We start from the raw sequence: 12,337 nt of genomic DNA on the forward strand, positions 1-12,337 counted from the left end.
AAGTGCATCAGGAGTGAAGTAAATTAACAATATTTCAAAGAATTATTGCATTTCTTTTTCTCTTGATTTTAAAAATTACATAAGAAAAGAAAGAATATCATTCTGAACGAAAGAAATTTTTTAAGTGATATGCTTGCTAAAGACATATATAAAGTCCTTCAAGCTTGGAGTAGCTGTGATAACTTTTTGTAGGATGGAATATATGTAGTCATTTCACTAATAATTGATATTTCCTAAGTTTTTTTTCCCATTATCTGGGAGTGTTGTATTAATCAAAATTTGTTCCCATTAGTACAACACAAGGGTATAGGTTACCCTTCAAAAGATATGGCGAGGTGATAATAAAGTTCACCTGCCACCGCCAACAAAAATCCTAGCTTACAAAAAAAATTAGCCTTGTCAAACTTGATTCTAATACTCGGTAATTGGCTTTTGTCCAGGTGAAAGGGGCCCTTAGCACCTTTAGGAAGTTGCTGACCGGAGAAGTAGTAAAATTCGGTCTGAGTTTTGGCCGCCAATTTTGCTAAACAGTCAGCTAGTTGGTTGAGAGTTCCTCTTTCTGGTTTTTGCCATTGCACTGTCATGGAATTCTATTTGGGATGAATCCTTACTAGAGTGTCGTAAAAATTGTCCCAAGACAACTTGAGATTACAATTTGGATAGGCCTTGTTGATTGCACTTTTCACATTCCAACTGATTTGTTGCTTCAACTTATAGAAGTTGAATTTCTTTTGATTTCCATACCTGCAAGCACAAGTTTTTTTTCACAGTACCCAACATATGATAATAGGAGTAATACTTAACACTAATTTATGTACATCATTAACAGACTTAGTTTGCCATCAGGTATTTAACATATATCTACTAGGGTGGGGGTGATAGTTAATTCCAAGTTGAGAGCCAAAATGTTTCCACACATAAGTGGCTGCCTGTCCTTCTACAAAAATATGGTGCATATTTTCATAGGCAGGATTCTCACAGCAGTTACACCTAAAAACAATATGTCTCCCAAACCTAGAAATAGGGGAGTTTCCCTTTCCAAAGTCTCCAAACCAGGAATGACATATTAAAAGGAATATAAGAGTTCCAAATCTTACCAATATGTTGTTGCTTAGATCTAGAATTTCTTTCCAGATGCCAAGTTATCCTGTTGGAGTATTTACCATTCTCCATAAGGTCCCAATAAACCTTATCCTCTTTTTCTTGATTTTCAATGTCAATTTTTAGGATATGATCTATCAGATGTTCTGGAAGGACATTCTTCAGCTTTCTAACATCCCACCTGCCCTCAGTGATGAATTCACGCACCAAAGTTTTATGGCTCCTCCTAGTGGTAGTAACTAAACCTGCAAGATGACTTTTTAAGGTCCAATTATCCCACCAAAAACTGCTAGAGCCTGAATTGATTTGCCAGACCATGTGCTTATCTGCAATGTTTCTTATAATAAGAACATGTTTCCAGGCATGTGCATTCCCAGGAGCCCATTATTTCGAAACCAAATGAGATCTAATGCAATATTTATGTTTCACATATGTTGCCCATAGAGATGATGTGGACCTGATCCTTCACCACCTTTTCATAGCCAACACATTACTGATTTCTTCCATCTTTCTAATACCAATACCACCCTCATCTGTAGGCACAGTGAGGTAATTCCAGGAACTCTAATGGTACCTTTTATGTTCCATAGAATTATCCCAGAAAAAATTAGCAAAATATTTTTCAATTAGTTTAAAAGTAGTTTTAGGGAGGGATATAACAGATAATGTATAAACGAGCAAAGATTGAATGACACTTTTGATCAACACAACTTTACCTCTATATGATAAAAGCTTGCCTTACCAACCATTGAGCCTTTTCACTATCTTACTAATCAGGATGTCAAAATATTCAGTCCTTTTTCTGCCCACATATAGAGGACAACAAAGGTAATTAAAAGGAAAATTCTTATCCATAAAACCAGAGCACTTCCTAATTCTATTAATCCTGTCAGCTGCAATCTTAGGAGCAGTGAGGAAAAAGCTCTTGTCTCTGTTAACCAATTGACCATAGCTTTTCTCATAGTTACCAATTTGCTTCATAACAAGATTAATAGTTGCAGAATTACCACTACGAAAAATAACAATATCATCTGCATAGGTTAAATGGTTAATTTTTGGGACCTTATCATGCATAGAAAAAGGGGTGAAATCAAGATGATTATACAAATTATTAAGAGTCTTGGAGAGAACCTCGGCAGCTATAATGAACGAAGAAGGGGAAAGGGGATCACCTTGTTTAAGACCTTGAGAGGAAAAGAAATTTTTTTGTCTAGATCCATTAATAATGATCGAATACCACACATTCGAAATCAAATTATGAACCATGTCTATCCAGTATTTAGAGAAACCAAATTTACTTAACACAGAATAAACAAAAGGCCATGCCATTCTATCATAGGCCTTAGCCATATCAAGCTTAATAATAATATTACCTCCCATGTTTTTATCAGTAATCTTGTAAATAATTTCTTGAGCCAGTAAAATATTCTCGGAGATTAGTCTATCCTTCACAAAACTACTTTGATTAGGAGAAACTAATTTGTGCAAGAGGGGGTTTAGCCTTAAAGAAAAAATTTTAGAGATGATTTTGTTAGAGAAATTAGATAAACTAACTGGTCTAAAATCTAAAAAATAATAAGGAGTATCAATTTTGGGAATCAAAACTAAGCAAGTATGAGAGAAGAATTTAGTCAAACCTTTCCCTTTGAAGAACTCCAGAACAACTGCAATGACATCCTCTTTGATAATATCCCAGCAATTATGGAAGAATGCTCCATTATATCCATCCGGTCCAGCTGTGCTAAAAGCACTTAGACTCAACACAACATTTTTTATTTCAGCTTCATCGAGCATCTTACTGAGAATTAGGTTATCCTCCTCAGTAATGCTATTAGGAATACACTCTAAAATAGTGGGGTTGAGGTTAGGAGTTGGTAAGTTGAAATGGGAATTGAAGTGCCTGACTGCAACTTTGGAGATCTTCTCATCACCCATAATCCACTTGCCCTTATGATTCTTAATTCCATTTACCTGTTGTTTCCTCCTTTTTTTCCTGAGAATGCAGTGAAAGTATCTGGTATTACTATTACCATCTTCAAACCATTTTATCCTAGATTTCTGTTTGAGAAGGGAGTCTTGGATACTCAACCATCTAATATATTCAGCATGGGCTTTGTTCATTTTTTCTCTACTTTGCTCGGTGTTGTCTTCAATGTCTTTATCTTCCAAATATTGAAGCTTCTCCTCCCAGTTGATAACAGCCTCATTAATGTCACCGATGTCTTTCCTAGACCATTGACTTAATCTCTTACTGAGAGCCTTCAGCTTGGATTGCAAGATCCATATATGATTACCCATAACCTTTTTCTTCCAAATTTCCTTAACAATATTATAGAAATCAGACTGATTAACCCAACAGTTAAGAAATCTGAAATACTTAATATAATTATTGTTGGCGTAAAGATCCTTTATGAGCAGAGGTCTATGATCCGATCTCGTCCTTGCCAAAAGCCTAATTGAACATCTTTGAAACAAAATTGTCCCATAGATCATTAACAAAGACTCTATCCAATCTTTTCCAAATTTTCTTCCTGGGTCTCCTGTTATTGCACCAAGTAAAATTTGGGCTTGAGTAACCAATATCAGTAACTCTACAAATATCCATACAGTTTTGAAATTTAATGCTTTTGTACATTCTATGAGGTTTACCCCCTAATTGTTCACTTGGTTAAAGGATCACATTAAAATCTCTCCCGATACACCAAGGTGCATCCACCAGATGACTATCATGTTCCAAAGATGACCAAAGGACTCTTCTATCTTCTGAATTACATTTAGCGTATACTGTCGTAACAAAGATATCTTGAGTACCTATAGCTTTCTCCAATTTGATGGTAATGTGTTGTTCACTTTCTGTGAAAATCATTTTATTGCTGTAAGAATTCCAGAAGCACCAAATTTGACCATTACCATTAGAATGGCAATGTTAATACCCTAAGAATCTCATGTATCCATCTACCTTTTCTTTAGTATTAAAAGGTTCAAAGACAGCTACAAAATGTGTGTTGTTGATGCCAATCAACCTTTTAAGCCCGTGAATGGCTTTTTTGGATATCACCCCCCTTATGTTCTAGAAGATTGCACTAATCATAAAAATAATTTGGGGTGTTTTTCTCTCTTTGTTTCCTTCTTTGAGAAGGATGTGTTCTGTTTCTTTGACCTTTGCCACTTTTTCGAGTTTCACTTCGGCCTCTTTTAGCAATGTATTGATTATCCATTTTTTGACTTTATGAAACTTCCTCAATGTCTTCATTCTCCGTGTCGCTATCTCTTTTGGAGCTCATATTGAGTTTGTTAGTATTTCCCTCATTCATATCCTGATCCCACTCTTTTCCATCCATATCAACAACTAATTTTATTCCAGGTTGATTTCTAACCTCTGTTGGAAAGTAGATGAGCTTGAGGCACAGGTTGTATGCTTGTGCATTTCCTCTTCCTTGCTTTCTTCTTCCCTGCTAGTATCTTTATTATCAGACATTTGATTGACATTTTTCATTTCTATATTAGGAGCTTCCTCTTTCTCTAGCCTTTCATTCTTGCCAGTATCATTAACATTGATTTGTCTCTCATGTTCTTGTGTATCAAATGTTTCTTGATTCTGAATACTATCTCTAATAGCAGCTATAGACTGATCATTTTGTTTGCTCGTCGATGTAGAAATAAAATTATTTTTGCTACTGTTCTGCGTAAGTTTGAATCTTACTTTGCTTTTCTTCTTCGGCATCTTTTTGGTTTTCTTCTTCTTATTTCTTTTCTTCATGTTTTTCCCTTCTTTATTGCTATTAGTCTTTGTATTTTCATTCCCCTATTCCTGTTTCTTTTTACCGTTATCAACACTGTGAGAATCTACTTGAATTGTGTCCTCCTTGCCGTTATTGTTTTCTTTCATCATCTTGTTCATAGAATGTGCTTCATCCTCATTTTTGATAATCTCATCTCTATCTCCCTCTTCCTTAGCTTGAACCGCCTTTTTCTTTTCAAGAGCCCTACAATTGACTATGTAGTGACCCAATTTCCGACAGTGTTTACAATATTTTGGGACGCCTTCATACTCTAATTTTTAGGTATATCCTTTTAACGGCGATTTATCATATTCTTGACCCACAAAAATACTTTGAGGCACAGGTTTTAATAGGTCCACTTCCACTCTAATTTTGGCCATACTAGGCCTTGTTCTACCAATTGTAGCAGCATCTAGAGCAAGAGGCGTACCTACAGAGCTCAACAGTTGTTTGATGTAGTGCCAATCATGCATATGAAATGGTAAAGCTGGCAGAAGAACCCAGGCCGGAGTGACTAGCAGATCCTCTTCTGGCTTGAAGTCCGGTGACCACTTTTGTAACCATATTTGCATCCCGTCGATTTCGATAACTCTTCTGAACCATACTGTTTTCCAGTCCTCCTTATTGAAGAGATCAATGAAGACATTTTGATTGTAATAGACCCCTATTCTGACCGACCCTTTCAATGGAATAATTTCCTTAAATCTTGACATAATCCGGTCAATTTGGGGGCATGGTCGAAGAAATTTTCCCACAATTGTGTACTTACATGAATCCGCCATTATGCCATAGTAGTCTTTAGCTTTGAAAATCACAGCTGGCATGCCACTGTGAGTCGTATGTCTTGCTATCACTTTCTCCTTTTCATGGCGATTGGAGTTTGGATTGGGGATTTGAGAAGATGATGAAGAAGCTGAGATGGTATTAGCATAGGTTAGTTTTCCTAGCTTAGAATCAACATTGTGAGATGTTTCACCTATGGGTGAACCTGATCTGCCGTACGCACCGGTGGGATGCCTCCTGGCGGCTCCATCTAGTGGAGCGTGTGCAGGATGCGTTAAGACAAGGGATTTTATGTAGCCGTTGTAGAAAGGAAAAGTTTTTCTTGTCAATTTTTAATGATATTTCATAAGTTAGTATCTCTAGTATTACATAATTATTAAATTTTAAAGAGTTAAATTCAGGGGAGGATCCATCCTTTAGGGTTGGCGTTGTACGTCACCCGCTAGATTGGTAAAATTATCAAATATTTATGTAGCAATTTTCTTAAACTAGATTAATGTTACGACCCAAAAACCTAACCCGTCGTGATGGCGCCTATCATGGTACTAGGCAAGCCGACCTTTCCAAAACACTTTCAAAATTTAACAGAAGTGAATTAAGATATTTAAAATAACTGGAGTTTCTCATAAATACGGGGTAAAACCCAAATAAAATATAAGTGCGGAAAAATAGCCCGATATCGGGGTGTCACTAAGTCATGAGCCACTAGACTCTCAATCTAAAAGACAATGTCTACAATAGTCTACGTCTAGATATCAATACAGAGAAAGAAAGATAATAAGGAAGGAGCACAAGGTCTGCGAACGCCGGCAGCTACCTCGTAAATCTCTGGAAGATCAACTACGCACGAACTCAATGACCTCCATGTCCAGTCACACCTGAATCTGCACACAAGGTGCATGGAATAACGTGAGTACTTCCAACTCAGTAAGTAACAAAATTAAATAAGGAAATGAGAAGCAGTGACGAACTACACAATGCAGTTCATTTCAGTAATTTCAGCAAGAAAATAGACATGCTTTCAATTTAGTGTTTTAAATCAAAACATTTCGAGTTCAGGTACAACAATATATGCCCTCCAGAAAGTTTCACAACAACAACAATTAGCAACGAAGTGCAACAACAAAATAAGAGCAAGTACAGCCTTACAGGGCTACTGTCACTCATCTATCTCAACAGCTCAATCACTCGGCTCTCAGCCTCAATACTCACAATTAAAGGTACCTGCACTCACTTGGGGTGTACAGACTCCGGATGGGCTCCTACAGCCCAAGCGCTATATATTGTTGCGGCGTGCAGTCCGATCCATATATTATTGCGACGTGCAGCCCGATCCGATATATTGCTACGGCATGCAACCCGATCTGATATATGGCTCGAAGGCTTGTTTCGGCGTGTAACCCGATCCAATATATGGCCCGAAGACTTGTTGCGGCGTGCAATCCGATCCAATATTGCTCACATAGCTTCCAACTCGGCACTCAGGCCCTATCTCAATCTATAACCTCTCCAACCCCTCGGGCTCACAAAATATCATAATAACCAGCCCAAACAAAGGATACAACAAGTATCAATAAGAAATGAAAGGAAACAGAGATATAACACACAATAAGACTGTGACTGAGTACAAGACATTAATTAGCAGTCAATTCAACAAATATACAACCGCTGCCCAAAAATAATTTCATATGGCCTAAGCATGGTTTGTAACATGAAAGGCAGTCAATTGCTCAAAGACAAGGAAATATAAGTAATAACAATGGCTATTCTACTTTACAGGCTTACGAGACGGACCAAGTCACAATCTCTCACGGTGCATGCTCACACGCCCGTCACCTAGCATGTATGTCACCTCCAAATATCACATTATACAAATTCTCGGGGTTTTATACCCTCAAAACCAGATTTAAGACTGTTACTTACCTCAATCCGAGCAAAATCCTACTCCGCAATGCATTTGCCTCTCAAATCGGCCTCCAAATGTCCCGAATCTAGCCACAAGCAATACAATACGATCAATATATGCTAAAGGGATCAATTCCACAATAAAACTATTGAATTAGAACCAAAACCCGAAATCGGCTCAAACCCGGGGCCCACGTCTCAAAATCCGACTAAAGTCACAAAACCCGAAAGCCCATTCACTCACGAGTCTAACCATACTAATTTCATCAAAATCCGACATTCTTTGGTCTCTCAAATCCCCCAAATCCACTCTCCAAAATTCCAAGCCCTAACCCCCAATTTTTACTTCAAAACCCTACTAATTATGTGAGAAATCAACGGAAAAACACCATAGCTAAGGATAATTAGGCTCAGGGAACTTACCTCAGTGATAACCCTCAAATTTCCTTCCAAAAATAACTCCAAAAGCTCCAAAGTCCGTGTTCCAAATTGTGAAAATGAGAAAAAATCTCGAAGTCATCTATTTATACTTTCTGCCCAGCAAAACCACACATGCGGTCCAATATCCGCACCTGCGGAGCCGCTTCTGTGGTTGGGAACTCTACTTCTGCGAAAACTCACTTAACACACTGGCCCCGCACCTGCGTCCCAGGTCTCGCACCTGCGGACGCGCACCTGCGCATTTCCCTCCGCTTCTGCGGAAACAGCCAAACTCCTCTCTTCCGCATCCGCGTCTCAGTCTCGTATCTGCGAGCTCGCAGATGGGTCCCCCTTCTCGCACCTACGATTCCAATCCAACCCAGCCTTGCCCACATCTGCGACTTCCTACGCACTTCTGTGGGCCCGCACCCGCGGGCCTCCCACCGCAGATGTGAAAACACCAGAATAATCTGCCAAGCCTAAGTCCAAAACTTCCTTCCGTTGAGCATCCGAAACACCTCCCGAGGCTCTCGGGACCTCAACCAAATGTACCGACTAGTCATATAAGCCCATACAAACTTAGTGGAACCTTCGAATCACTCATAACAATATCAAAACATCAAATTACCCCCGGATTCAAGCCTAAGAACTTCTAAACTTTCGAATTCCACAAATGATGCCGAAACCTACCAAACCACATTCGAATGACCTCAAATTTTAAACACACGTCACAAGTGACACTATGAACCTATTCCAACTTCCGAAAATCCATTCCGACCCCGATATCAAATTTTTCACTGCCGACCAAAATCGCCAAATTTCCAACTTTCGCCAATTCAAGCATAATTCCACTACGGACCTCCAAATCACATTCCGGACGCGCTCCTAAGTCCAAAATTACCTAACGGAGCTAACAGAATCATCAAAATCCAAATCTGAGATCATTTACACTTAAGTCAACATTCGATTAACTCTGAAACTACTCCGGACCCGAACCAACTAACCCGATATATCATAATATAACTGAAGAATACGGAAGAAGAAGAAATAGGGGAAACATGGCTATAACTCTCGAAACGATCGATCGGGTCGTTACAATTAAATATTTGATCCTGCCACCCCCAATCGCAAACCAGACAAAGGTGCAAACCTTGTCTAATTTTCATTTTTTATTGTGCTTTTTATTTCCTTTGTCCCGGTCATTTTCCTTTTTGGCTACCTCCCAATTTTCTATTTGTCGCTTATAATTTTTTATATGTTTTCCTCTATTCTCTTATTTTATCTCTAATCTTTAGCAAAAATACTCAAAAAAGAGCCTCATATATTTAAAATACCGTAAAATAATAATTTCTCTTAATTTAAATTTTTTAAATTTTTTTTCAAAATCAAAAAACTTGGGTCTTGATAGAAATTTTGGATTAAGATCAAATTTAATTTTTATAATTTATTTTTTATTATAACATAAAAACTTTTGTTATTCTATGATTGTTAAATACAATTTAACTATCTTTACTATTAAATTATGGTGAATATTTCGTAAGTATTGCTTAGAAAAATATTGAGATTTTTTATTTAAATTTTTGGGATCTTGTAGTTTATCTAATTTTGCATTTACTTATGGTGTATAATTTATTTATTGAAGATATTTTTATTTTTTTCTTATTCTGATTGGTGAAATTCCCTTATTAAAGATATTTTACTTGTGCAAATTTACTTTTAGCATATAAAAAAAGATGCAGTTCCTTGTAAAAAATATTGATTTTATTTGTATTGTTAATAATGAAGTGTGATTCCTTCTTTAAAATGCTAATTATATTTGCTTCTTGATGTTTGAGATGTAATTTTTGTACAACAACATACTGAGTGAAATCTCACAAGTATTTTCTGGGAAAGAGATGTAATTTTCTAATTTTAAATAAAAAATACATATTAATTGCTTGAATAAACTAATAAATAAATAAATCGGACAAACGTTCCCGAACAAACTCTATACTCCCTCCGTTCCAATTTATGTGAACCTGTTTGACTGGGCACGAAGTGTAACAAAAAATAAATACTTTTGAAATTTGTGGTCCTAAACAAGTCAAAAAAGGGTCGAGAATATTTGTGTGGTTAAAAAAATTTCTCATTAAGGATAGAATTGGAAATTTAAAATAAATTATTTCCAAATTTAGAAAGGGGTCTTTTTGGAACGGACTAAAAAGGAAATAAGTTTACATATAAACTGGAACGGAGAAAATATTAGTTATTTTAAGGTGTACATTAAAAAAAAATTGTGACACCCGCATCTTCAAATCCTAAATCCTCCTCCGGTTAAATTCTCTAACGCTCTTAAGATTTTATGTCCAACTTCATACTGAATATTAAGTAATCCATTCTCCGTACACTGCCAGATGGAGCCGAAGGAGTACTTTAATCTGCTAGGTCTGGCGATATCAATTTTAAAATAGTCATAACTGTAGAAATGATTCCATTACAAAAAGAGATAAATCTCGACGTTAAATTGTTTTCAGGAAAAAAAAGAGGGAAGTTTCTTCTAATCTTCATGTTTTGCTGGATCACTCCCTGGCCCTCTCCTAAAATGGATTGATTTAAAGAAAATCAAATAAGAAAAAGAGAAAACAAAAGGCTAGCTAGAGAGAGGAGGAGAATATTAACACGTATAATAATATAACTTAGTTTATTCATCTCATAATCTCTGCATTTTGCAAGGAGATCGAAACTGAACAAAACATACACAATGACAGAAATAAAATATAGGGCAAACAATATCAATAACTTAGATAACATGGAGCTACAAGAACTTCGCCTCCTGTGGGGCTTTATTATTTACTCTTTTCTTCTTCTTCTTCTTCTTCTTCTTCTTCTTCTTTTCTCATTGTCTCTCGAAAATGGAAAAAGCCTTTCTTTTAGCTCAGCATTCTGCTTTTCCTGCATAAGAATATACATTGTGTGATTAGGTTCTTAGTAATATCAAAAGATACTGAAAATTCTGAACAGCTAGTGACTAATAAATGAAGCTAAGAAAATAAGAAGCAGAGAGCGCAGTTCTTTATAATTTATATTATATTAATGTTTTGCATAAAGGCAGTTATGCAATTTGCTTTGCATTCTTGACATCATTATGAAAATGTCTTAATTAATTTGGCTTTATTACCTTCAACTTTGTGATGTCACTTCTTAGTAATGGTAGGGAGGAGGAGGAGAAGCGTAAACATAGGGGTGGTGTGGTGGTGGAGACTTGTAGACTGGAGTTGGTGGTGGAGGTGACTTGTAAACTGGAGTTGGTGGTGGTGGGGACTTGTAAACTGGGGTGTGTGGAGGATAGTATGGTTTCTTGGATGGTGGTGGCGACTTGTAAACGGGAGTTGGTGGTGGTGGCGACTTGTAAACCGGGGTGTGTGGGGGATAGTATGGCTTCTTGGGTGGTGGTGGCGACTTATAAACTGGAGTGTGTGGAGGGTAGTGTGGCTTCTTGGGTGGTGGTGGTGATTTGTAAACGGGAGTTGGTGGTGGTGGCGACTTGTAAACCGGGGTATGTGGGGGATAGTATGGCTTATTGGGGGGTGGTGGCGACTTATAAATTGGAGTGTGTGGAGGGTAGTGTGGCTTCTTGGGTGGTGGTGGTGATTTGTAAACGGGAGTTGGTGGTGGTGGCGACTTATAAACCGGGGTGTGTGGGAGAGAGTATGGCTTCTTGGGTGGTGGTGGTGACTTGTAAACCGGAGGGTGTGGAGGGTAGTATGGCTTCTTGGGTGGTGGTGGAGATTTATAAACTGGTACAGGATGATATGGTGTTGGTGAAGGGTGGTATGGCTTCTTAGGTGGTGGTGGAGACTTATATACAGGGTGATGGGGTGGTGATGGATAGACATGCACTGGTGGAGGAGGAGACTTGTAGAGGTATGGTTTCTTAGGTGGTGGTGGAGATGAGTATTGATAATTTGCTGAGCTTTCAGAAGCTAAGCTCAGCGACACTAAAACCACTAAAAGAGAGGCAAATAGAGAGGCCATTTTCCCCATCTTTGAAACAAATGAGAAAAGTTGTTGTCCTCTTAAGCTTCACTCCGACCCCTTTATATAGCTTTCAATTATACAATTACCCTTTCCAAGATTTTCATGAATGAAGGTAAAAGTCTCACTAGATTACTTAAAACCTACCAAAGTAAAAAAGCTAGAGTATGCATTTTGATTTGGTTTTGTCATGTTGTCGGCTCAAATTGACTTGAGTTGGTATACTCTTTTTGTTCGATAGAGGCTGCAAGCTAAGCATAGCTGGAATTAATAAACTATTATGGCAGCTATACTATTTCTGATGCAATAATTTAAAGAGAAAAGTCTCCTTT

At 37.5% G+C, this 12,337-nt stretch overlaps 1 protein-coding gene across 1 annotated transcript; it reads right to left on the reverse strand.

The window, feature by feature from the left end:
- Positions 1–10,657: 10,657 nt before the first annotated feature.
- LOC107768502 (uncharacterized) lies at positions 10,658–12,047 on the reverse strand. The gene is made up of 2 exons (XM_016587629.2): positions 11,149–12,047; positions 10,658–10,922 (listed from the first exon to the last, which is right to left on the reverse strand). The coding sequence occupies exon 1, from the start codon at positions 12,012–12,014 to the stop codon at positions 11,172–11,174; it is 843 nt and encodes a 280-aa protein (XP_016443115.2). The 5' UTR covers positions 12,015–12,047; the 3' UTR covers positions 10,658–10,922; positions 11,149–11,171.
- Positions 12,048–12,337: the final 290 nt, after the last annotated feature.

This window comes from Nicotiana tabacum, chromosome 12 (assembly GCF_000715075.1).
Source record: "Nicotiana tabacum cultivar K326 chromosome 12, ASM71507v2, whole genome shotgun sequence".
Taxonomy (NCBI): Eukaryota; Viridiplantae; Streptophyta; class Magnoliopsida; order Solanales; family Solanaceae; genus Nicotiana; species Nicotiana tabacum.

Bases quoted from the DNA above. Each gene is read 5' to 3' on its own strand.
- LOC107768502 (XM_016587629.2), bottom strand. From the start codon at position 12,014: ATGGGGAAAATGGCCTCTCTATTTGCCTCTCTTTTAGTGGTTTTAGTG.